Raw genomic sequence first — 27,119 nt, 5'->3', positions numbered from 1 at the left:
TGCGTTCGCCGTTGGGTCGCGATCGTGGTGGTCTGGTTCTTGCTCTATTATCATCACTACGGCTTTAATTATAACTAATTAAGTCTTGTCTTTTATGATTAAAGGGTAGCGGCCGCCGGATTATTATAAGTTATATTGCTCATCCAATTGACAATAACAAATGTGCAGGAGTAAATTAATTTAAAGTTCGTACCGTTTGTGCAATTTCTTGCATAATCTAGAGAAGACTTCACATGGGACGCACGACTAGCTAGCTAGCTAGCTCGTTTATTGTATGTGGATTTTCAGCTTTAAACAAAAATTAATCAATCTTTGGGACAAAACATCGTGTTATGTGAATAAATTACAATGAAATAGGGCATATACAACATAGTGTGTCATGACTCTCGTGAGACTACAGAATCTAACAATCTGGCCTCAATTGATGGTAAGTGGAAATTATTTTTGATGCGAAATAAGGGTCACATATAGTCCAATTTTCTCGCATTCGAAGCGACAAAGTATCATCTCATGGAACTCCAAAAAAATTACTAGAATTCAGTCCTTTCCCGATTGATGCAAAACTAGAACGTTGTAAACTTGTTGAAGAATGCTCATAGTAGTGATGATATGTCCCAGCTATGAATTATTTTATTTTTATTTTTTTGGTTATTTGAAGGTGTCTAAACCAGTTTGTACGTACATCAACTAATCATCTCAGGTCTTCAATGATTATCCCTTATAAGTAGTTATGGAGATTCGAACTTAAAATCTCTTGAGTATTACATCCAAAAATCTCATACGAACTATCAAACTACCTAAAGTAGTTAATTATGAATTTTTAACTATGCCTTTGAGATAAATGATTTTATAAATTTAATAGAGATTGATTCATCTCCGAAGATGACGAAGCGATATAATTATTGACGGAATGAATCATGAGCACTCATGATTAACTCATCTTGTACTGCATTTTTTCCGAATGGATAAAAAGTAAAACAGATTGATAGCACACACAATTGGATTGTTAATTTAATGCTTGTCCATTTTCTTTGAATTGACTGGAAAGGTATATTTCTGTTCGTCAATGCTCCTTTGTTAACTTTTTCTTCGTCTCCCTTTAATAAATTACATGGTGTTATTCAACTTTTACCATTCCAGCTGAGTTCCTTGTCTAGGCAACGACGTGATAACTAACTGCCCACCTGAAATTTGGTGTGACGCCGCCTTCTCCCTCGAATTTTGAGAAACTAAGTTGACACCCCAAAGCAAAGGTTTTGTCAGCTAAAGGCATCAATACCATTTACATTAACAAAACCAAAATTGGTCAACCTTTTGTCTAAAACCATGAACAAAAATAACCTAGAGTAATACGAAATCAAAATAAAAAAAAATATATGCAAAATATCACCTTTTTCGTTACAATGAAGGTAATTTGCCTTATAATTTGTTATCACCCTCATATAATGAAAAAGTAATTTGCCCTGTGATTTACGGATCCCCGAATGCGTCTGTGTGGTCCGTTATTGTTGAAGTGGTCGACAACTTCAGCACCAATTATATATGTCTAATACTAATGATTTATCAAAATATCTTTTTATTCTATGAACAAATGCATTCAATTAACAGAAATACCGTCGTTTAAGGGTAATAACATTACTTTCTCAAAATTAGAGGATGATAGCATTTCCGTGCCAAAACTCAAGGGTGGCACTATGATGTACCCTTGGACACATAATAGACAAATCGGGCTCTTCAAAGAGCAGCAGGGCACCATGTGACAATATGATATACCGTCCGAAAATACAAAGACTGAAATAACATATCAAGGTACTCACAATCAATATTTCTGATTTGATACTATTCTAGATAACCACGTACTTTACCTAAAAGCTTAAATTAATACAAAACATACAGTTCAAAGATCAAGCTCGTATATATTGTTAAATTGGATGTAAAAAATTTCAAATCAGTATCTTGGAAAGAGCAACACCACCATGTGATACATACAGTTCAAAGACATATAGACATAGATATATAAAGTGTATTCATAATCAAGATCTCTGTTCTAATAAATAACCTAAAAATTTAAGGCTGTAACGAAAGGAGGGTGAAATAATAATAAGATTTAAACTCTTATAACAAGTTTAACAAAAACACATCACATGCAACAACATAGAGTTAAAGATCAGGTTGGTAGAATTCTTTTTTTGGGCGTGTGTAAAAATGTTGACACAAGAATTTCTGTCAAGAATAAAAGAAACAGAAAGAGAGAGAGAGAGAGAGAGAGAGAGAGAGTCATCTTCTGATCTTTCTTCATGTGTTCAACAAACTTTCCAAGTAAAAGGGCGAGAAAGTTAGCTTGAGAGGGAACAGCCAGCAGGGGCAGGAATAGAAGAAGGGCAGGTGAAAGTATTTATGGTGTGCTGGTGTTGGTTAAACAATACCAAGCTGCAGGCAAAACAATAGACTATTGAGGCTGCTGCTATCTTCATCACCACATATAAAAATGCATTTTAAATTAATTTTTTATGTGTGTGTTTGCTATCATTATTACCTCAACCTGTTAGGCAAAAGGATGGTCCCCAGTTGCACAAACTACCAAAACCCCCTCCAGACTTTTTATAGATTTTAATCAACATAAGATTTTTCAATTGAGAAATCAAAATTTTCTTAAGTGTGGACTTGAAGAGGCAGACGAAAAGAGAGAGAGGGAGAGATTCATGAACTTCTAGGGTAATTTTTTAATATATATATATGTGACCAACATGATGAGAGACCAGTGAAATATTTATATATATATATATAAAATTGGCATATATATTGCCTGGCTCCTTCACTCTCTTAGAGATACAACCCAAACACTTGGGAGCTCAAAATAAAAACAAACCGGACAACTTCAAAAAGAAAGAGAGAGAGAGAGAGAGAGAGGGAGAGAGAGATGGGAAGGAGTCCTTGCTGTGCAAAAGAAGGGTTGAATAGAGGAGCATGGACAGCTTCAGAAGATAAAATACTCACTGAGTACATTAAAGCTCATGGTGAAGGAAAATGGAGAAATGTACCCAAAAAAGCAGGTGAGATATATAATTATTTTTAAGGTATCTTTGTACATATTACAGAGTAGTTTTAATTAATATATGGTTAATTGTGTTAATTTGCAGGATTGAAAAGATGTGGGAAAAGTTGCAGATTGAGATGGTTGAATTATCTGAGACCTGATATTAAGAGAGGCAACATTAGTCGCGATGAAGAGGAACTGATAATCAGGCTACACAAGCTCCTGGGAAACAGGTTCATTTCTTTTCATTTCTTTTTTTTTGTTTTTCTTTTAATTTGTAGTTAAAGTAATTAATTTAGATTGATGTGAAAGAAATTAATGGAGTTAAGGTTTGACAGAGGGATTATGAATGTGGTGGTTTTGCAGGTGGTCTTTAATTGCTGGAAGGCTTCCAGGGCGAACAGACAATGAAATCAAGAACTACTGGAACACCAACATTGGCAAAAGATTACAAGACCACCATCAAACAAACTCTCCATCAAGTACTACCAGAAGAGCTTCATATCAGTACCGAGAAAAGGCGAATTTTGCAGTCGAAAAAAAATCGCCATCCAAGTCTCCGTCTCCGAAAACTGATAAGGATTCAAATTTGATTTGGACAAAGGCTTCAAAGTGTAACAAAGTGGTCATTAGTCCCTTAGAACCACAAAATTTTGACCAAGATCATCAAGTTATTGACAGTAAGCAGCTTGCAGCTGGAGCCGGATCCAGAGGTGGAGGTGGAGCCACAGTGGTGATGAACAATAATGATGAAGATGATCATTATACTGTGAAGGGAGGTGAAGCATTACCGGAATTCAACTTTCAGGAGAATAATCTATCGGATTTCATGATGGATTTGCAAATGGACGAGCATTTACTGTCATTTCTCAACTCAGATTTCTCACAATTATCATCTTTTGAAAATATTATTAATAATGGAGGTCCAAGTGGTAGTGCTGAAATCATTAACTCATGTGACAAAGGCTCTTTAGGTGGTGGTGATGATCGTCATCCGAATTCTAACCAAACCCTTTTGTTTTGTGAAGACAAGAAGAAGCTCCATGACTCCGATTTTCCCTTTATGGATTCATTAATGGGCTCCGGATTTGAATGGTTTCAAGACTAAATAATCACCTGACTTAACTAATATTATTGTAATTATTATTATTATTATTATTATTATCATATTATGTATATACCTAGCTACATGTAGAGATAGTTAAGGATGTAGCTCGTGCAAAATAGGTTAATTTTCCATGTGCATAAGAATATCTCTCTCTCTTTCTTTGAGCTTGTCGTTTGCAATCTAGTGGGAACATAAAATAAAACTATGTATAATTTAAAGAATTTGAATATCAAAACTCTCTCTCTCTCACTTTTTTTTAATTATTTTTTTCATTATATTTGTTTCGTTCATTGGTTGGTGAAAAGCAAATTTGATACTATTGAGGTGGACCAAACTGACGAGGGAACGTGCATGAGATTGAAACTTGCACAATAAAGGTGAATCATTAAGGCCTCCATTATCGATCTTTTTGTGAAAACTTGATGTACATAAACTCATAAAACTACCCCACTTTCAATAAAAATAAAATAAAATTAGTAAAGATGCAACCGGTTATAGGTTTAAATGATATTAATTTTATATTTATTCCGTACATATTTAACATGGTATTAGAATAAAGATTCTTATTTTATCAATAATAAAATATAATTTAAAAGGATATTTATATTTTAAATTTGTACTGAAGAAAAGTTACATATATAATCGAAAGAGTAATACTAGCCTTACAAGAGACATACAAAAAGTCATACAAAGAGGTAAATCTAATCTTTAAAATAAGGGAAAAGAGAGAGAGAGAGAAATACAATCATGAATTTCAAAGACTGAATTTATCTCTTTGTATGACTCTTTGTAAGGCTGATATTATTTTAATCAAAAGCTATGAAAACCATCATCGAAATGTCAGATCTAAAGAAAATTAGTTGGCTGGAAAATGGGCCTCCCGAAATGATTTTAGTTTAAGAAAATTAAGCCAAAATAGGGTTGTTTTTGGTTTCTACAATTAATTACTTTTGACAACTACCTAAATCAAATCTTTGTTTAGCCACTTTTTTTAGTGGAAGATAATGTCTTCCCGATGAGACTAGAATAGAATAGAAAACCCTACTCCTCAAATAATTTATATATATATTTTCCCTTTATGTTTTGATGCTGACCATAGACAAAGACATTTGCGTACATAAATCCAAGTTGTTAACATTTGAATTATTATTATTATTTTGGATGATCGAAGGTGTTTGAGCCAGTTTACGCATACTTCGACTAATCTTCCAAAGTCCTGAAATTAATAACCAGATAAACCCTTCACAGTCACTCATATTAACAACTAAGGGGAATCGAACTCAAAACCTCTTGAGTAATACACTCAAAAATCTCTAATGCCCCACCCGACCAACCAAGGGTGGTTAACATTTGAATTATTCAATTAAAACAAATTACAAGACCCTTCATCAATTATTGTAACCAAATTGGAATTGTTCCTTTTAAACTAATAATCCATTGAAGAATAATTAACAAATTTAGAGTATTTTTATATTTAAATTCATCTAATTAACCCATTATTGATGGCTTTTTAAGTTAACTTTAAAATTTTTTAATGTTTAATTTCTAAGTGGTGGTTCCATACTCTTGTGGAGTAAGTAAGAATAATTATGAGCAATTTGGGATATTAATTGCTTAATTAATAACCTAGGTTCCTGTTTAAGAAAAAGAATGCCTAGTCTAGGTTATAATTTTATGTTGAAATTCTTGATATAAATGTATAATCACTTACATAATCATACCAACAGCTAGATTAATTAATTAATAAAATATAAAATGGGGTCAACTTATACACAACTTGTCTTTATCATAATAAGAAAGAATCCAATATTCAACAAATTAATTAATCACCACCAAATTATCAACCCATATAGTTTCATTACATTTTCCCACTCCTTATTATTACTTAATTATTTCATTTCTAATTAAAAAAATACTTCTATCTTCTTCTTTTCTTATTACATATATTGTTAAATGATTATTCTATTATATATTGACAGAAAGATATTTGATGACATTTGATTGTCAAGTAATATAAGATTCCGGTAATCTTCTAATACTAATAGTAGTTACTGTTGATAATATTGGAAGTAATCTGACAACCTCCATTTTTTTAATTACAATTCTATCCCTTATTAATAAAATTTTAAGACAATAATACCCTTATTTTTAAATTAATTTACATGAATATAACTTTTGCTATTTTACCTCAATTAATTAACTTTTTGGACAAAATTACCCTTGAATTCAAAACAAATTGTAGCCCACCCAAGCCACCACCCCCACTCACCTGCCACCGCCGGCAACCACTCTTTTTTCTTATTTAACTGTTTCATTTCTAATTAAAAAAGGCTTCTATCTTCTTCTTCTTCTTCTTCTTCTTCTTTTCCTTTTTTTTTATTACAATTTTCTTTAATTTAGTGGTGGTGGTTGTGGTGTTCTAGGAGTTAGGAGCACATGTTCGGTGTTTGAAAATAAGTTGAAGAATTGACTTGCGAAAGGCTTCCCCATAAGATGGGGACATCCCAAATCTTTTACCCGTTTGAATTATTTTACTGTTTTTTATATAAAAAATGTTTAGATGCTTCCAATTTTTTCCTAAGATCTAGACTTCCGAAGGTGCTATGAAGCACTATACATCACTTTTACATCTTAAAAATACCTTTAACTAAAATTTTGTTTTTAATATTTATTAACATAAAATGATTGTATATATCAACATCACATATGAGAGATATTTTGATTTTATATATATATACACCTTTTTATTTAATTGGGTTTTTGTTTTTATAATTAAAATATGCATGACACTTATTCCAAGATTAGGTTTAAACAAATGTTAATGATATTGTTAGTTAATCAAGGCTAATGATCACAACCCAATTTGCATTTTCCACATGTTTGGCAATAAAATCCAACAAGGTTGCATCACAATGTACAAGTGTTCTTCTTGTATTGTTGGATTCGAATTTATAAAATATTACTTATTGACCTAGATTATATATTTTTAAATGATATAAAATATTCTATCTTCATCATAATAATTCAATTGGCATGAACATCGTGATAACTAGATTGTCATGAATGAGACCCTCATTCTTAAGTAAAAAAAGACTAATTTATAAATGGGTGCGTTTGTTTTGTTATTTTGAAAATAATATTTGGTAGTTGAATAGGGTGAGTATTACGAGATAAAATTTAAAAATTAATAAAAAAAAAAACTCCTTAGGTTTGCTAATTTAATTAAACACCCCAATATATAAATTTTTTGTAAAATGACAAAAACACCCCCACTTATCTACAATGCCAGATTCTCGCCACCACCGCCAGAAAATGGCGTTACAACGCAGACCAGTCGGATCTGGTCGGTCATGCATTGATATGGCCTTTTCCGGCCAGATCCACCACGGATCTGGCTGGAAAATACCAAATCTACGACCAGATCTGGCCATCGACAGCCACAAAAGGTCATAAAGATATAGCTGTCATTGTCGGTCAACCTTGACCAGACTATGGATTTGACCAAAAAAGGCCAAATCGGCAAATTATCGGCTATTTCCGATCGTTTCTATGCCGTTGTGATAGATTCCGACAATCGCCGATAGTGGTCGCCGGAATCTGGCAACTATGGGTGGGTGGGGGTATTTTTGTTAATTTTTAAACTTTTTTCCAGGGGTGTTTAATAAATTAATAAACTTAAGGGGTCTAAAAATAATTAAAAAATAGAATAGTATTTCTCAAATAATTAAACAAACATGTATTTTAGGAATATGATTGGGAATAGGATAAGGAATAATAAAACAAACGCACCCAAAGCACGCATTTTTATAAATCAAAAGACTAACTCATTCTATTTTTTATCAAAGTATGCATTGTTTCTCATGCGACATATAATATTTCGTTAGATTGATATGTACCATTAGTCGATCTCACTAAAACCTGTTTTAGGTGGCTCCCATTCTATTTTCTTGGACTAATTAGGCATGCTTGACATCAAGAATCATCGATCATAAAGAAAAAAACAAAAAAAATTACCCCCAATATCAGGGTTTGTATCTCTCTGGAAACAACTTATGACCAAGGGCATTTACCCGAGTTTCGATTGAGAATTAGTCACATATCTTCGAGTGTGGAGACATCTCGTGCCTTTAAAAAAAAAAAAAAAAAGATTTGGTGATGCTTAAATAATGCTTATACTATTAAAATGGATAATTTATTACCTTTCCTAATATTTATTTTTATCCTAATTTTGTAAACAGCTCTTACACTTTAATAATATTATTGATCTTCGCTCTAATTATTTCCAAATTCCCCTCACATTTTCCTAATTACCACTAATCTCTCAAAACAAAGTAAAACCCTCCATAGAGAGGTCAACGAGAATTGTACGGGGTGATTAATGATAGTTAGAGAAACCTATGGAAAAGTTTGATTTTTTAAAAAGTTAGGGGTGTTAATAAAGGAAGCCTTAGCGGAGTTCACTGATATTATCCCTTCCAAATTTCCAATCAATTTAGAATTGCTTGTTCCACACTTCAAGAGCCCAAAAATAAGTGGAAACCAACTAGTAGCAATTTTCATTGTCAACTCTTACAAAACTCGTTCAACCCAGTATTTGATTCAGATAAGACGAGATGGCGACTGAGTCACCGAGTTCTGTTCGAAAAGGCGAGTAATCTTTCACCCATGAATAAACCCATATGCGATTTTTGCTTGTCAGCGTTTTAATTTATCAAAATTGTTAATTTCGAATCGTTTAATTGGGTTTTTATTATTTGTTAAATTCTTCTTATTTTTTTCAACTTTGATGCAGTTGTTGTTCACTTTAGAGCCACTGGCGGTGCTCCTATACTTAAGCAGGCCAAGTTCAAGGTGGTCATTTGATCAATTTATATGTTTTTTATTTGGTGAAGTTTTGATATTTTAATTGATCATATGTGAAACCCAGGTGTGTTTTAGGGAGATTTTGTGCATGATGAGTTTTTGTATGTGGGTTCATTGAAATAAGAGTGAAATTTGTAGTTGGAAATTATATTTGTTTATTTTAATTTTTAGGTTCATGAATGTGTATGCAGATGCCCTTTTTGAAACCCTAAATTGATTTCGCATTTGTGTGAATTTTTCATGTGTGGGATGCTAGAATAAGGTTAAATTTGGATGCTTGTTCTAGTTGTGATGTTTATAGTTTGTTATGACTGAAAGAAAAAAAAAATATCGATGCCCAATTATATTTTTAAATTTGCATTTTGAAATCCATTGGCTCTTTTTGTGAAGATTTGTAAACTATTGGGGAGTATAAGTGGAACATGATTGAAGTTACTTAGCAGTAAGCCATCTCCCAAGGTCGTCAGAAAAATAGTGTAATTTGAGTTTCAAGTTTTACTGCTCTCATAATCTTTCGTCTGGCCTGACTTTTTATCTTGAAGCTGATTGAAATAACAAAATTTTTTGTTGCTATGTTATTGTTGTAATGCTGATATCCCTAGGCTCAACAATTTGGCAGATATCGGGAGCTGACAAGTTTGCAAAAGTAATTGACTTCCTATGCCGACATCTTGGCCGAGAGACCTTGGTATTTGTTTAATAATGTTAGGCCAGTATTATGACAACCTATGTGTTTTGCGTACTAAGCTCTTACTACTGTTTTTTAGTTTGTGTATGTTAACAGTGCATTCTCACCAAACCCGGATGAATTAGTAATCGATCTGTATAATGTAAGTTTCACTTAATGCTATTGATTTTCATCTCCCCTTCTCCTATGGGTAGTGATATATATTTCCTGTCCCATTATTGTTGAAAGAATTTATTGAATTGAATATTTACATGTTTTCTGTGTTTCTATCTGCTCATTATTCCACCCATGTGCATCAATGAAGTATTGGCAATGTTTTGGTGCTTGTCTTGTTTTACAGTATAAGTTGCCATGAAAGACCAAGTAATTGCGTAACCTATTTGTGGTTTATTCTTTATGAACATTTAGAACGAGATACCTTTTTTTCTATTTTGTGGTTTTCAATCAATTTATTTGGCTTTGATATGAGTTTACATCCTTGAGTATGTTTTGTATGTAGTATGATATTTGGAACAAGGATTGAAAACTTTTTAAATACTCCATGATTCACATAAAATGGTTCTCATTTAGCAAAATTATGGTAGAAGTGCCTATATGTTCTGTATACACAATGTTGCATGTGAATGTAAGATACTGTCTTTTATGTTGTTACTATATGATTATTTATATAAGTCCACCACTCCTCTAACCCTTGTCCTTGAGTGTCTATCTGCGAGGGAAGTTGAGTGTACTAGGAGAAGCTTTGTTGGCTAACAAGGTGTATTAATCCTCATATCTTTTGTCTTTTCCTGATTATGATGAGTATGTAATAATGGAACCATGGAACCTGCGTAAATTTGCATTAAGATTCAATTTTTTAGATTTTTTAAATTTCAATTCCGATATGATTAGTGAAAAAATGTTATTTGTTTGGGAGAAAAGGTTTTGTAAGGTCTTTGACTTTTAATGGAGGTTATCTTAGTTTCTTCTGAGGAGTATAACAGAGTCCAGATTGTTGTTGCTTCTGTAAAGATAATCAACAAAACCATTTAAATTTCAATATTGACTTTATGCTGTATCTTTTGAATTGCATTGCTACTTTCATACTTTTATCTGTTGCTTATCCACAGCTGATTTGACGTTGCAGAATTTTGGTTTTGATGGTAAATTGATTGTCAATTATGCTTGCTCCATGGCATGGGGCTGATTCTGTGATGGGTCCGATGATACAAAACTGTTCATATGTAAGTATTCCTTTATGTATTTGTTATTATGTAGTTTTATCTCTGCTTGTTCTGGTGAGTGAAGAAAAATAAAATTCATTGTTGTGCTAGCGCACACCTTTCCTCCATTAATTTTCTAGGTTTTTCCTTTCCAATCCCTGTTCTCTACAAGTGCAGCTTCTGTGGCAGAACTCTGAAATTTTCACTTTCATGCAACCAAACGAACATGATTTGCTGAAAGATTCCTACCGGGGAGATGGATTGAAAGCTGAAAGTTCACATTCTTTTGTTTTTTCTTTTTTTTAGCATAATTTTCTGCACAAGAATTGCAATATACGTATTCATTTTGATGTAAAGCTGAAATACTATTCTGATGCATAAAGTGGTCAATATTCCTTTTTGCAATTATTTGTGTTGGTGCTTGGCAGCTGTTAGAAACTTGGCCTAATGTACTCTCCTATGTATCATTTAAGTCTATATGAACATTGTCTTAGAATGGTTTTTTCCATCGTAAACTAGTAACTAATGGTGATATTTCAAAACTGCTAATGATTGCCTTGTAGAAGTTCAGTAGCACAGCTTCCCAATGTTAAGGTGAATAAATGCATTAAGATGGCAATGTCAGCTCTAAAGTTTTTTGTTTGGTGGAGACATTTAAATATGAACATCCAAATATAGCCAAACTATAATGTATACATTCTGTTTGATTTGGTGCAAAAATAAATGCCCTTAAGTGGGTGTTTGTTGAGCATATTAAAAGGAGTTTTAATACTCTGGCTGTAAATTTTTCAGGTCAGTACTCTGAAAGACCATGTGATACTGAGAGAATTCAATGTACTAGCATGAAGATGTTACTGCATGTTGTACTAATCTTTTGGTCACCTAATGTTGGAGCCACTTTGATGCAAGATGAGCTATCATTCTTAACAATCTGTCGGGCAGGGCCCTCCGTCAAACACGAAGGTTTTTAGTGGAATTTTGAGTTCAATTTTTGATGATATTACTGAAGAATGCAGATTGCCCCTCTGCTTTATCCTCTCTATTGGGACTTAAGGTTCATATAAGATGAACTAATCACTCATTCTTTCACTAGAATCCGTCGGGGATGACCTTTTTTGACAGAGGCCATTAGAGCTCTTCTTGTGTATTATTATTTGACTTCACTTTTGCAATAATCTTTGATGGCTTTTGCTGGTGAAAAAACAAGAAGAGCGGAAGATGATTCAGGAATTATTGCATCAATAATACATTTGCAATGCAGAGCTTTATGGCACAAGAAGATGTATGCTTTAAATAATCCCCCATGTGCAGCAGTTCAGCTTGTTCAGTCAATTAAGCTACCATTTATGAAGCTCAGAAGGTAGAGAAAGTGTTCAAATCTTCGCATTATTTCACACCATACTTCTTAAACGATCAAAGCGTAATCTAATACACTATTACTTATCACATCATCTCTTCATTCGCGCATCTTTTTACGGCATTATTCTTCTCTGGTACATGACAACCCAGTTGCCAGCTTAATTCACTTTGATGAAACAACTTTTTTTGTATCATGTGATGCTTTTATCAAAGACATGGGGACTACAGACGTCATGAGTGATATGATTGTACAAAAGGCTTTCTCATTTTTCTCTTTGTAAGTCTATTGGATGCTATAAATTAATAATTGCTTGTGGAGAATAAAAGGGACGCATAGAATAAAAAAAATCTCTCTCTCTACCAAAAATATTCATCTTGTGAGTTTGAGACTCTCTTATGGCCTTTTGTCTCATCATGTTTAAAGATAAACCCTGCGTCTGCAGCAATCAAGACGCTCTCTCTTTCACTTTATCACCACCCTTTTCCACTACAAAAGAATCTCTCTCAAGTGTTTGGTTAATAGAGGCCAAAAATTTTAGTGCTTTAATACTACTGGCTAGGATAATAAATTTTATAGATTATGTGTCGGAATTAATGCACATACAGATTGATTAGCAGTTAACTTACTGCATCAGAATTTTGCAGAGAAAATTAACAAAGTTTACACATTATTCTACTGAAAAACCCTCATCAGAACTCAGAAATTTGCTCATCCATTCCAAGTTTAGAGGATCCTCATTGGAGAAATCAAAGAACTCATCCACATTGAACCCAATGTTTGAGTCTTCACCTCCAGTACTTGTTGATGTGTTATTATTCTCTTCATTAACTATTTGTACATTGACCTTCTCCGCAACTATTCTTTCAGCTTTAGGATTATTAACAGTGGCTTCTCTTGTTGACCCCCCACTTTGTTTCTCTTTCTGATTTATTTTCTTGCTCAAATGAGAATTCCAGTAGTTCTTTATCTCATTATCTGTTCGACCTGGTAATCTTCCAGCTATCAAAGACCACCTAACCAAAAGAAAAGAAAGAAAAGAAAAATAAATAACATGAATAAGAATATGCAGTTTTGACTTCAAATTTGCAATGTTTAGAGATAAATAAACCTGTTGCCTAGGAGTTTATGTAGCCTAAGTATCAAGTCTTCTTCTTGATCAGATATATTCCCCCTCTTGATATTTGGTCTCAGATAATTCATCCATCTTAGTCTGCAACTCTTACCGCATCGATTTAGGCCTGCGAAAATCGAACACCAATCAGTATGTATTTCTGATGAAAATGGAAGAAGAAGTTATCATATTCAGTTGATGACATGAAAGAGTGTATATGAATTGAACCTGCTTTAATTGCAATGGTCTTCCATCTTTTAGGGCCATGAGCTGCAATAACCTCAGCTAGTTTTCTATCTTCTTCAGCAGTCCAAGCTCCCTTGTTGACTTCCTTCTTAGTAGTGATCATATTCATACTGGTTTTAAGTGATGGCTTAGCTTCTCTTTTCAACGAGTCATCAAACAGCATAGGAGCCATTAATTTTTTGGCTTTTCTTGTGTAAGTTTGTGCAAAGAAAGAAAGAAGAAGAATTGAAGCTTCTTGAATCCTGTGTGAAGTTTGCTGCTTATCTAGAGGGAGAGAGAGAGAGAGAGCTGGATTGGCCTATAATATTGGGTCCCTGTATTTATCTACCCTTCTTGGTGGAAGAGAAGAGCCTCAACTACCACTTACTTATATGTACACATATATATAATTTATAAATAAATTGAGAAAGATTTTGAACATTTGGTCCTCATAAAAAGACACTGATGATTGAGTAATGAGAGAGTTGCAAAGTTTTTGTACAAGCAAAAACCAAGATCATATAAGTTACTAAAAAGGCTGCTAAAGAGAAAAGTAGCTTTGTATTTTTATAATTCTAAGTGGGTGTATACCTGATTTTGGACAGTAACAAAAGCAAAAGGTGGCATAGCCATAGCCATTGAGGGAATTGATCAATATATATAATAATAAAATAAAATAAAATAAAATTCAACAGATCAGAGGGCTGAGATAAAGTAATCAGATCCCTAGATTAGACATGTTTGTCATGTTGTGGATTTGGTCTAGAATTTCATGTTAATACAAAGTTTCTTTTTGCATGTGCAACATATTTTAACCAAGGCATGCAATTTGCTCTTAGATAAAGATTTGTTTGAGAAATGGTATATGCTCAAAGGCTTTTGCATTAAAGAATGTGTTTGTGAAAGGCTTGGAAAGTTGAGGGAGAAAAATAAATAAAAAAATTGGAGAGGCCTTGATGTTAGTGCAAGAAGATGAAGAATTAAATATGATTTGAGGGGTTTGAATTTCTTTTTTTAAGGGGTAAGTAATGCCTTTAGGGATCTAGTGTGTTTCTGTCTTTACTCATTTGTTTGTGAATAGGAGATTGTGGTGATGCACACATACACCCTTTCAATTTTGTATAGTTTTTGTTGATGATAAGACTTGGTCAAAAAGTTAAGTTAGGAAATTCAAGTGTTAGATGCAATCAAGAATTTTGAAGGTATCATTGATACCCCTTTAGGTTTAACTAACTGGTGACCCACAAGTTTCTAATAGTGACACTTATACCCCTATAATTAATAGTCATTTAATCGGATATAACAATTTACGTATAATTTTTAGTGTAAAGGCAAATAAACCCATGTAAGATGGTGTTTGTGTGGCAAGATCTAGCTATAATAGAGGCCAAATCACAACGTTGTAGTCAAAAACCTGATTGGCACAAAGTCATGACCAGATCCAACCACAATAATATTAATTTGGTCGTTGTTTTGATAACTTGGTATGTATGATTCCAGTTGAATTTAGTGAAGTGATCAAAGCCACATGCGGCCTCACCATGATGTTTTCAGGTCACTCGAGTGAAATAGTCCATTTTACCCTTCGAATCTGCTGATGCTTGATTTTGACACCAACAACTCGCACATATAAAATGCTAAGCAGGCTTAAAAGTTACACGTGATATGCAAATATGCAACAAGAGTGTAAATAAAAGACGGTTTTTAAAGTGGTTCGAATGCTCAAAAGCGATTCCTACATCCACTGTAATTATATTAATAAATGGTTACAGTTAGGTCGCATGTAGCGAGCTGAGTTACAATCTAGAGAGAAAATAGAGAGAGAGAGAGAGAGAGAGAGAGTATATGTTGTTTAAGACTAAAGATAAGTCAATCTCGTAAATGAGAAAGGAGTCCTCTATTTATAGTGGGAGGATTCAAGATAATAATCATGAGCTTGCAATCTGACAGGTGGGGTATAATTCCTAACCCGCTTCTCATTGGTTGTCTGCATGAGAGATATCCTTAAATTGCGTAGGGCTTGGACAGGTGGACGATTCCTAGCCACTCGCAAGCATGACATTCACCTGTTGCACTGACGGGAATTATACCTCTTTCGTCATTGCGCGATGTGACAACATCTAGATGGCACAAAGCCTCCCTGAATTCTAATTGACTCTTATTGACGAGAGTCCACATTAGCCCTGACTTTTTAGACATAACAGAATCATTACTTTTTAGTAATATCAATCAATCACAAGGGTGTAAATTTCACTTTCACTAAATCTAAGGGATTTCAATATAAACATAAGCAAAATCAATCAGCAAGATACGATCTTTTTCATGTACTGTTAATTGACAATTTTACAAAAACAAGTGTCTTTGGATTCAATCAAACAATTAAAAATGTTTATCATCATCGAAAGTGGAATTAGGTTTAAAGTTTGCTAAATTTAATATAAGTATTAGGTGAAAACACAGCATGAACATTACTCTCTTGGACTCAGAATAAAACTGAAAAGCAGATTAATTAGAAGATGATGAGCAATTTCAGTTTGGAACTATATATATATATGGCATAATGTTAGATTCTTTCTGTCATTAAGTTAATTAATAAAACATTCCATAGGCCGCAGCATATTCCATGATACAATGGCATTGTACAGTGAATTTCTGTGCTGAAAATTTCACTGAATGAGAGAAAGATTATCACATGAAAGTGCATAGGGAAAGAGAGAAGAACTTGATCAATTCTTTGGAAAGTGTGGAAGTAGTGATGTGATAAAAGACAAAATGAAAAGATAAATTAATTAATCTGCAATAAGGTCAAGTGAAGAAGCTATTTATTCCTTTTATATATGGAGTGGAGGGACCCTTGATGAAGATTTTTGGTTCCCCAGATAATGATGCACGAAGAAGAAGAAGACCTGGATATTTTTTCAACAGAAAGCTCACCAAACCCTCTCAGAATTAGCGAAGGGTTTCTTGCCATGACAATGTCATTAAACAACTGCCAACTACTTGATGTTGCCCTAATTGTAAAGGCAGTTGATGTTATTTTAAGTCAATAAATTTTCATGTGGTAAGAAACATTTTTTTTCCAGATTAAGATAGCATATGCCCACCAAACCCCTTGGAATTTGCCTCGGGAACCTTGACTCTTCACCTACACTGCTTATTATAAGTGTTTTTAATTACCAAAAGCACTTTTTTAGAATTTAGGAAGCTTTCGCTAATTACTTTAGTTTCTAATGAGAAGAAATTAGGGTTTAAAAAACTTCTAGAAATATTGTTATGTCAAGTCAACTACGTATAAATATGAAAGAGGAAAAAAAAAAAAAACTTTGAGCTCTTAGATTTGGAATCTAAAAATTTTACCAAATGTTATCGGACTAACAAGATAGTATTGTAAATCTAAAAATTCTATTCATCATTGATTATCAATCATCTATTAACGTCGTCGTAATAGTAAGATGGTATTATAAATCTAAAAAAAAATCAACCGTCCAATAACATTATCGGACTAATACTTTTGGGTCCATTTGTTTTATTATTTTAGATTGGATTTTGGGAATAATATTGGATAGTTGAATAGGCGAGTATTACGAGGTAAAATTTAAAAATTTATAAAACCCCTAGGTTTGTTAATTTAACTAAACACCCCAATATATAAAAATTTTGTAAAATGACAAAAACACACCCACCACCCATAGTGCTAAATTCCGGTCACCACCGTCGGAATCTGGCCGGAAAATTGTGTTACACCACAGACCGGTCGGATCTGGAGGGTAGGCCGTTGATATGGCCTTTTCCGGCCAGATCCACGACCAAATCTCGTCGTCGACGGCCGGAAAATGCCAGATCGGTGAATTACCGACCATTTCTGGTGGTGGTGTAGACCGTTGTGACAGATTCAGGCTACCACAGGTGGTGGTTGCCAGAATCTGGCAAGTATGGGTGGGTGGGGGTGTTTTTGTTAATTTTAAAACTTTTTTCTAAGGGTATTTGATGAAATTAAAAAACTTAAAGGGTCTAAAAGTAATTAAAAAATCAATATTTCTCAAATAATGTGTCCAACAATATTTGACGAATAGGGGTAGAAAACTAGAAATAATAAAACAAATGTGCCTTTATAGCCTTTAAAGAAAGATATACTCTTCCACTACCAAGATAGTATCGTAACTTAGAACTTTGGCTGTTTATTGACATTAATGGCCACCCATAAACATTACCAGAATAGGAGGATCGATGTCCAGTAACATTATCGAACTAATATTTTTTTATAGTATTTAAAATATTTATGTTCTTCCATGATAAATAATAATTGAGAGTTGTCACCTCCCCTGAATAGCAATGTCACAAGCTCACAGTGACATAATAGAATCCTACTGCCGAACTACTATATTGACCATTGAATTTGCAATTAAATAGTATATATATTAGACAATAGCTGTACAAGCACAAAGCTTTGGAGTTTGATAATTTAGAAATTGCATGTGATAGTGCATGTTCATGTAATTTAATCAAATCCTATAGTTTACATAAAAGCTTCTGGATTGATAGCTACAATTATATTTATTTGTTAAAGATATATTTACTTGTGAATCACAATTGCTCCACTTGGCCGTGTTGAATTCACTATTGAGATATATATAGATAAAGAGTTAACATCGAAAACCCCACTTTTTATTTTTATTTTTTTAAGTATGATAATTGGTCGCTCATTGGTACAACTCAAATTCAAGACCAGTGAAACGAATAAACTTACCATTTTTTTTTTAGGGATAGTGATTGGTCACCTTTTGGTACAACTCGAATTCAAGACCGAGGCAGGGGGAAAACCCCACTTTTCATACATAATTGTTGAGTCGTTAGAGTAAAGTATTTTAATGTGGTTGAGAGTGAATCTAAATTAAGTTATTTTACAAAATACATTAAATATACAAGTTGCGTTAAATTATGTTTCTTTACTTATAAATATTTTTTGGGGATTTTTTAATATATTAAATTTAATGTATTTTATTTTATTTTTTATATGTTCTTTCTATTAATAATTTTTTACATTGATTAACGAAATAAATTCATAGTCATTGATTTAATGTAATCCAACAGATTTGAATAAGAAGTTATATAATATTGTGGTGTATTAAGGAATATGCCTAGCCTTGGAATGAAGCTTAGAGTAGAGGAAGAGAACATTTTGATGTGTGAGATCATGCCAGTAATTAAAGGTTTAATTTAGTTAGAAGACAAAAATCTCATTCTTTTCTTTTGGTTTTACTTTAACATAGTGGAGGCTATGATGGGAATAGGGTTGGCATATTTTGTAGGAAATATCTGAATTTTTGCCAAAAGAATTGGATAGGAAAAAGCTATGGGTGGAATTGGCTGGGGCATATGTTGAATCTGATATGAAGAAAGGTAGTTTTCCGAGTCCATATCAAATAGACTAGTATCAGTATCAATAGCCTCGAATTGAAGGATAGTGTCTTCGACTGGTTCATCATCAACAGAGAATCAACTTTCAATATCATCATCGAAAAAAAATAGAATATGTAATCTAAGAAAGTCGTTGGATCATCTTGGCTGATTGATTTGGTTTATTTGGATAATTTCTGACAAAATGACCAATGTCATTGCACCGAATAACAGCGATTAGAACGTTTGCCTTTAATTTTCTTCTTCCGAAGAAACTTTCTAAATTTGAACCATATAATTAAAGGGAAAGTTTATTAAACAAAAAAATGAACCCATTTATCAACCTTGTCTTGGGCCTCCTTGTTTGATATTGAGTCAAATTTTGACCCAATTCAATCTAACCCAATCTCTATTTTGTTCTCTCTTTTTTTTCCATATAATCAAGCATGTGGTCTATTGAACACCTTACAAATATAATATGTCAGGTAAGCCACAAATGTAGTAAATTGTCACTTTGTGTGACTCGAACATAAGATCTCTGGATAACCCACCCAGATGACTAAAGTCTAATCGTCCAACCACGAGATTAGTGGTTTACTTTGTTCTTTTGGAAATGGGTCATTTCACAAAAATGTAACCATTGAAAATGTCCCATGATTATGAAATTTTGACCGTATTAAAATTTTATATGATATCAAATTATCATTCAAGATCATTCACATTAGACTTTGATATATAAGATTTTCACTATGAAACAAAATTTGAAATAAATACTTTGAATGTGTGACAAAAATACCATACAAAACCACTCATATAAGTTAAAATTCTTCATTTTTTTTTATTATTTTAGTATGCGTATATCAATTTCGTCGTTCCGAAATAACGTCGTGACACTCTTTTGAGATGCTGAATTTGAATCTTGTTTCACATTCATCTTTTGTTATTTAACTATTTATTNCACTCAAGATCATTCACATTAGACTTTGATATATAAGATTTTCACTATGAAACAAAATTTGAAATAAATACTTTGAATGTGTGACAAAAATACCATACAAAACCACTCATATAAGTTAAAATTCTTCATTTTTTTATTATTTTAGTTTGTGTATATCAATTTTGACGTTGCGAAATAAGGTCGTGACACTCTTTTGAGATGCTGAATTTGAATCTTGTTTCACATTCATCTTTTGTTACCTAACTATTTATTCAGAATACAAAATTGAACCTTGACTTAATAAGCACCCTTCATAGCCCACAATTTATTGGGCCTAATGCCCATTTTCAACAAGTCCATCAAGAAAAGAAAAGCCCACAGTTTATTGGGCCTAACATAAGTTTACTGCAAACCCATCAAGTAAAAATGGGAGCCCATATAACTTAATAATGTTATAAGAAGATGAGATACGATGGAGGAGTAATACTACACTTATAAATTTTTTCATATAAACTGGTACGGTAAAAGATTACTAGGTAAAAGTTTATTTTTAATTTAAGATCATTCAATCATCTTTTGCCACATCAACTTGTATGAGAAAGTTTGTATAAAAAATTAGTAAGTGTAATATTATTCTATGGTGAATGAATCTTAGGGTACAAAAGTTGTATTTCAGACTCCGATATTTATTGATAACGTGTCTCTTTAGTTGAAGGGATTCAAAGTTTATCAACTAAATCAGTCTCTCATTAGTATTATAAAAAATACAAGTTTGTAGTATTAAAATAGCCAGAAGAATGGTTATTGTCATGCATAATACGTTATTCTACTATGCTAGATAATCCGATATTGTATACTTAGACATTCTTGAGAATATACCAAAAAGATTTAAGATTTTATTTCATTCCCCCATATGATTAATGATATTTTTCGCTGTTTTGAAACCTAGTCCAACCTAACCGGTTTGACTTATCGAACTGAGAATTGAGGGCTTAGCTGATCAATTACATCAGAAAATTATTTTTAGCAGTTAACCCTTTTTGACCTGTGGTTGAATTGTCGAAACAATAACGAACTGTCGATACCTAACACCACCATTAGCATCATCGTCATCTCTGTATCAAAACCCTCACCTTAAAAAGAGAATTTTCCTTTAAAAATGAAACACCCTCTCCCTAAGAGTTTTTTATTTTTTTTTTTCTGAAAAAAAAAAAAAAGAAAAATCCCTAAAAGCCAGTATTAATTTTGCGTTGTTAATACCATTCTACCCTTAAAACTTATCCAGCGGAGTTCTCAAGGTTTCCAATTAAATTTACCAGATTACCCTTCGTTAATCACCGTTCATTTTTCATAACGATAGCGAGTAGAGTCTTGAAACTTACAGCTGCGAGTATTAGATACAGCGCTTAAGTAAATTACGTGGACCAATCGCTGACTGTGCTAAATTCTAATCTTGAGGGTGAATCTGGTGCATCATACTGTTATCAACCTTATGATCTAAGCCGTTCATCATTAATCAAATCTATAAAAACTCCGATCTATGGCTTAAATGAAAACTACTTCACTAACCCTAGAGACTTAACATTTTCTCTCGTGGACGATTGAAGTTAACCTAAAATTTAACATTCTTAAATGAGTTATTTTTATAACACACATTAAAATTATTAATTCGCAAAAATTTATTTTGAATGAAAATCCGGATTCGATGCCCCCTAATCATTTGATTTTAGTATCGAGGAAGCACTTGACGATTTCTGATTGACACAAGTGTAATAAGGTTGACTTACGATACAGAACTCATAAGTTTAACCTTTCGCTCAATACTCAAATCCATAATTGAAGCATATGAGGCTGCATTAATTAGGGATAATTATTTTTATACACTTTTATAAATTTATTGATATGATTTTTTTTTTCTTTTTTTCGGATTGTAAGCTTAATGTATGTTATTGGCACTCTAGACAATTTAAGATTTAAGGTTTATGGTTTAATAAAATTGAGGATAGAGTGGATAAGCGTATAGTCTCAGGTTCGATTTTCCATCTGAACGTCTGTAATTTTATTAGGGGGCCGTGACGGTGGATTGCTAAATTAGTCTCTTTTAAGGATTAATTGAGGTGCACGTGAACTGGTCTAAATATGTTGGTTAAAAAAAATAGGGGGAACGACTTACACATACCCAAAGTTTGTTGTATAGACAAAGTGGTACCCAAAAAGTTTGGAAATAACAAACACCCACTTTTTGTCATGTTTTGTTAGGAATTTTCATCTGCTAAAAAATAAAAATAGTGAAAAGACTAGAATATCTACTGATCTCCATTCCCAACGTGTGCCAGCAGGGGCCAGTGCCACTATTTATCACCAAACTTCATAGAAAAATGCTAAATCCGGCCAAAAAAGCGATCGATAACCCAAGAAGGCTGTGCAAACGGGCTTGGGGTGAGAGTGGATATGGAGAAAAAGATTTAAAATTTTAAAATTTTATGACTGTAGATGAAATTACTATACTGTCTTTTAGCAGACATAAATCTTTAATAGAATATGACAAAGTATCTGTTTTTCATTTTCAAACTTTTTGGTATCAATCTGTCTTTATGCCAAACTTTGGATAGGTGGAAATTATTCGGCAAAAAAAAAAACATTATGCAAAGATAACTCTAAAATAATTGATTTTCAAATAAGTTAATATTAGTAAAATGTTATATTATTTATAAGTTTAATATGAATTATTCAGAATTAAGACCAAAAAAAAAAAAAATCTTGGAAATGAGATACTAAATTCTTGCTAAACGAAAGCATTGGAGTAGACGAATAGTATAGAAAAATGAAAGATAAAAAATGAGATGGCCACCTCTGCAAAAACTGAGAAGGAAACGAAAGAGAGGGCACGAAAGCCTATGCATATTAGCAAAACAGATGCGGAACTGGGAATATAAGACGAGAGAAGTTTGTAAACGTTTTTGAAGTTTGAGCTCTCAAACCAAAATCCCAAGTCCCGGTAGAGAAGAACAACAACAATTACGACAAAGAGCAGAAAGAGAGAAACACAACACAATACAGCAACACAAGCCAACTATTCTTATTTATATATAAAGAGAAACACTGTGTTTTTTTGTTGTCTTTTCATTTTTCTAGAGAATGAGTAACTGGTTGGGGTTTTCTCTGACTCCTCACCTGAGAATCGATGAAGGTTATGTTGGTAGAGAAGACCAAGACCCTCCTTGTTTTTCCACTCATCATCATCGTCATCATGATGAGGACTCTTCTTTGTCTGTCATGCCTTTGCGCTCTGATGGGTCTCTTTGTGTTGTCGATCCTTTCAGACGTTCTTCTCATGGTATAATCTTTTTGTTTTCTTGCATGTTTGTTCCTTTCAAATAGTTTGTTGCATGTTTCTCAAGATTGTTGCTTTTGTGTTTTGAAGGAGATTGGAGGTATGAGGATGGAATGGGAAGTTCAAGCGGTGCAAATGATCAGGAAGGTCCAAAGCTTGAAGATTTCTTGGGAAGTTGTTACTCAAACTCTCCATCTGATCATGATGCTAACAAAGTTGTTTATTGTGAAGACTTAAACTCTGGAATCAATGTTAACGTAGCTCCAAGTTTCAACTCTAATGGAGAGATGGAACCCAGTGAAAGTCTTACAAACCCATCTGGGATAATCCATTCTCACTCTCACTCTCATCATCAGCACCACTACATTGGCACCCCACAAACCCTAATTTCCAGTGATTTAAACCCGACTCACCTCTCTAACCTCAGCATGTACCATGTCCCCTTTGAGAATGCAACTTCCGTTTCTGGGTTCAAGTCTTTGCTAAGACAAACACCATTTTCTGGTGAGAAAACTCCTACTGATAATCAATCCAACAACTGTAGCTATCAGTCCCTCTCTCTCACAATGAACCCCACTAGCACAGAACAAAATGGTGGAATGGGTGCAATTTCTGTGCCATTACAAGGAGTTCCTGATAATCGCAAACGGGCTGTGGGGAAAACTCTTGCTAGAGAACCGGTTCCTCGCAAATCTATTGATACTTTTGGGCAAAGAACTTCACAATATCGTGGTGTTACTAGGTAATATGAAGACTTTTTTTCTGCATAATTACTCTTCACTTCTATTTAAGTTCAACTTTAGCTTTGTTTGAATATTGATGGGCATTTATTCTGTTGTTCTATGTTTTGTTTTGTTTTGTTTATGTTGTGAAATTTAATAGGCATAGGTGGACAGGAAGATATGAGGCCCATTTGTGGGACAACAGTTGCAGAAAAGAAGGACAAACAAGAAAAGGAAGGCAAGGTAAGAGAGTATAAACAATGTCAATAATTTTAATCATAATTTTTTTTTTTTTTTTTTTGGGTATCTTGCAAAGAATATTATACTAACTGTGATGTTTCTTTCATTTCTGGGGATTTCTCCTTCGGCTTCTTCAATTTTTTGCAGTTTACCTTGGTAAGTGAAACTGGTGTATTCTTTTGCATGTTCTTTAATTAATTATGTCGATGTGAATCTAAAGAAGTCATGAATATTATAATTTATTATTATTATATATTTTGTTTATTTAAGAATAAGTAACTTAGGGTTCTGCGCATGCATCTTCTCTCCTTTATTCTTTTTGCCAAAAAAAAAATTTCATATATCAGGTGGATATGACAAGGAAGAGAAAGCAGCTAGGGCTTATGATTTGGCTGCCTTGAAATATTGGGGTCCAACAACTCATATAAATTTTTCTGTAAGTTTGTTGGTGACATTATAAGTGTTTCTTCCTTTTCAACTAATTAACAACTGATTATAGTAGTCATTTTTCTTTATCAATTTACTTAGTTGAGCACTTATGGGAAGGAGCTTGAAGAAATGAAGCACATGACAAGACAAGAATTTGTTGCCAATTTAAGAAGGTATTAATGTTACAGTAGTTTATTCAAATTGCTAAGAAAACCAATTGGTTGATAAAACGCATTTGAAAATGTGTAAAGTAAGTAACAAATAAGTAAAGTTGATTAATGAAGTTTTTTTTATGATGTTTTGACAGGAAAAGTAGTGGGTTTTCAAGAGGAGCTTCTATGTACAGAGGTGTGACAAGGTAAATGCATGGCAGAAAGTGACATGAATGATAAAGTTCATTATTTACTGCATTTTGCAGCCTTTTCCCGTTATAATAGGCAATAATAGACAGACATTATTAATAGCTTATGTTATGAAATGTGTATTCTTGGTACATTATTAAAGCTCTTCCATTATTGAATCTATCCATCTTTCCTTTTAGTTGATAAGTTTTTTTCTTTTATCTTCACAGACACCATCAGCATGGAAGGTGGCAAGCAAGAATTGGAAGGGTTGCAGGCAACAAAGACTTGTACCTTGGAACATTTAGTAAGCATCCATATTCAATCTCTCTCTCTCATTTAAACTTTATGCCAATATTTTATGATGTTAATTTTGCAACAAAATAAAAATTAAGTCTATTTTTGACAATGTAGGTACACAAGAGGAAGCTGCAGAAGCCTATGATATTGCTGCAATAAAATTTAGGGGGACTAGTGCTGTGACCAATTTTGATATAAGTAGGTATGATGTGAAGAGAATTTGCTCAAGCTCTACACTGTTGGGCAGTGACCTTGCCAAAAGATCACCTAAGGACTCTAATCCAATTACTCTTGAGGAGTATAATTCTTGTGCCTCTTCGACGTCGCCTCAACCACTTCTAGCCATGGCAAGTGGCGAGGCATCCGATGAATTGGCTGACATGCTGTGGAGTACTAACTCAGATGATCATCAACAACGCCATCAAAGTACTAACACTAACACTGATTCTTCGCTGGTTGCGGCAAGTAGCAGGACTTCATCTGACCCTCAAAGCCCCAAATGCTCAGTTGGATTGGCTACTGAATTCGGCATTGGTGGAGACTACTCCCAAGGCTATTTCTCATTGCAGGGTCCAAAGTATGAAGATGGGGATACTGGAAGTGATCATGCAAGTAACAGCAGGCTTGCAAATTTGGGATTGGTTCATCAAGTCCCTATGTTTGCTCTGTGGAATGAGTAGTGAAATGTTTTGCTTTTAAGAAAAAAAAAAAATAACACAGTTAGGGTACGTAGAAGAAAGTAGTTCACAGTGGAAGTTAATCAAGTTTAGTTAGCTAAACAGGAGCTTTATATGTTAACAAGGGAATATGAATGGTTTTAACAGTTAAATTAATCATGTTTTGATTTTATTTTTGATGATCTTTTACTGATTTTGACTCTTGTCATCAACACTATATTATATATGTTGAAATTGAGCAGGCAGGTGCAGTTTTTGTGCAAGTTTTGTACCAACTGGAATTTACAGTCAAAGTATGCACTATGCAGTATGCACAGCTAATATTATAAGTTTCTTCAATATGTTACTCTTGTTAATCAAATGTTGTTCACTCGTCAAGAAGATGCCATGCAAGATTTGACTTAATGCAGGATTTTGTAACAGTATATAAATAATTTGAAATGGTACAAGGGTCGAAATTAAGATTGAATATCTTTTCTCTAGACATGACCTTTCGTATCCGGAAACTTGTGGCTCAGCCATTCAGCTCATAGACGCAAGCTATAACTCTTAACCAAGTTGGCTTCTCCATCGAAGATTCTTCTAGAAGAGGTTTAAAGTTTAACCCTATGACAAGACTTGACATTACATCTATTAAATGGGAGAAGATCACATACAGATAACGGGGGGTTTACAGTGTAGATGCCTTGTTGATGGCGCTTGATAGAGGCAGCTAGCTATTAAGTTTAGTTTGCTACCATACGCTTAATGCAATTGCAGATTATACAGCTGTAGAAGAAGTCAAAAACTGGTTAAGCTTCAGCTCCTTGACTCTTTAGATAGACAGAAAGAGAGAGAGAGAATCCAGCAAGCCTGCTGCTGCTGCTCTTCTGAACAAGGGGTGCCTTAAATTGCGTGCCTTTAGCTTTACATGCCTCTGTCTCTCTCTCTCTCTCTCTCTCTCTCTTCCATAGTTTCATACTTTCATTTATTCAATGCCAATCCCAGACGCCCCTCCATGGCTTGTAAAATCACTCTCCAAACCCAAGAAAAAGAAAATAGAAACGAAAACATTGGATTCACCATCCATTTTGTCCCATATAGTCCAAGATATGTGTGAACTTTTCCAAGATAATATTTTATTTCCCACTTTCTAATGAAATGAACGA

At 33.5% G+C, this 27,119-nt stretch overlaps 4 protein-coding genes across 6 annotated transcripts; 3 read left to right on the top strand and 1 right to left on the bottom strand.

Moving 5' to 3' along the window:
- The first annotated feature begins 2,764 nt into the window (after positions 1-2,764).
- Positions 2,765-4,388, top strand: LOC116120267 (anthocyanin regulatory C1 protein-like). The gene is made up of 3 exons (XM_031406218.1): positions 2,765-3,053; positions 3,141-3,270; positions 3,404-4,388. The coding sequence occupies exons 1-3, from the start codon at positions 2,921-2,923 to the stop codon at positions 4,143-4,145; spliced, it is 1,005 nt and encodes a 334-aa protein (XP_031262078.1). The 5' UTR covers positions 2,765-2,920; the 3' UTR covers positions 4,146-4,388.
- Positions 4,389-8,688: 4,300 nt separating this feature from the next.
- On the top strand, positions 8,689-12,583 carry LOC116120299 (ubiquitin-like protein ATG12). 3 transcript variants are annotated; one of them, XM_031406257.1, is made up of 5 exons: positions 8,689-8,792; positions 8,938-8,996; positions 9,628-9,696; positions 9,776-9,838; positions 11,691-12,583. In XM_031406257.1, the coding sequence occupies exons 1-5, from the start codon at positions 8,759-8,761 to the stop codon at positions 11,742-11,744; spliced, it is 279 nt and encodes a 92-aa protein (XP_031262117.1). In that variant the 5' UTR covers positions 8,689-8,758; the 3' UTR covers positions 11,745-12,583. The 3 variants fall into 3 exon arrangements, with proteins under 3 accessions (XP_031262117.1, XP_031262116.1, XP_031262118.1); XM_031406256.1 differs by lacking the exon at positions 11,691-12,583 and adding an exon at positions 10,823-11,454; XM_031406258.1 differs by lacking the exon at positions 11,691-12,583 and adding an exon at positions 10,806-11,454.
- A 210-nt stretch (positions 12,584-12,793) lies between these two features.
- On the bottom strand, positions 12,794-13,978 carry LOC116120281 (transcription factor WER-like). Its single transcript, XM_031406237.1, has 3 exons — positions 13,598-13,978; positions 13,367-13,496; positions 12,794-13,271 (listed from the first exon to the last, which is right to left on the bottom strand). Exons 1-3 carry the CDS (start codon positions 13,785-13,787, stop codon positions 12,926-12,928), a joined length of 666 nt encoding a protein of 221 aa, XP_031262097.1. The 5' UTR covers positions 13,788-13,978; the 3' UTR covers positions 12,794-12,925.
- A 9,088-nt stretch (positions 13,979-23,066) lies between these two features.
- LOC116120400 (AP2-like ethylene-responsive transcription factor AIL1) lies at positions 23,067-25,974 on the top strand. Its single transcript, XM_031406354.1, has 9 exons — positions 23,067-23,265; positions 23,353-24,004; positions 24,145-24,227; positions 24,372-24,380; positions 24,572-24,660; positions 24,753-24,826; positions 24,961-25,011; positions 25,225-25,301; positions 25,409-25,974. Exons 1-9 carry the CDS (start codon positions 23,067-23,069, stop codon positions 25,972-25,974), a joined length of 1,800 nt encoding a protein of 599 aa, XP_031262214.1.
- Positions 25,975-27,119: the final 1,145 nt, after the last annotated feature.

The sequence above is a fragment of the Pistacia vera genome, unplaced genomic scaffold (genome assembly GCF_008641045.1).
Source record: "Pistacia vera cultivar Batoury unplaced genomic scaffold, PisVer_v2 Contig93, whole genome shotgun sequence".
Classification (NCBI taxonomy): Eukaryota; Viridiplantae; Streptophyta; class Magnoliopsida; order Sapindales; family Anacardiaceae; genus Pistacia; species Pistacia vera.
This window is presented reverse-complemented; position numbering and strand designations above follow the sequence as displayed.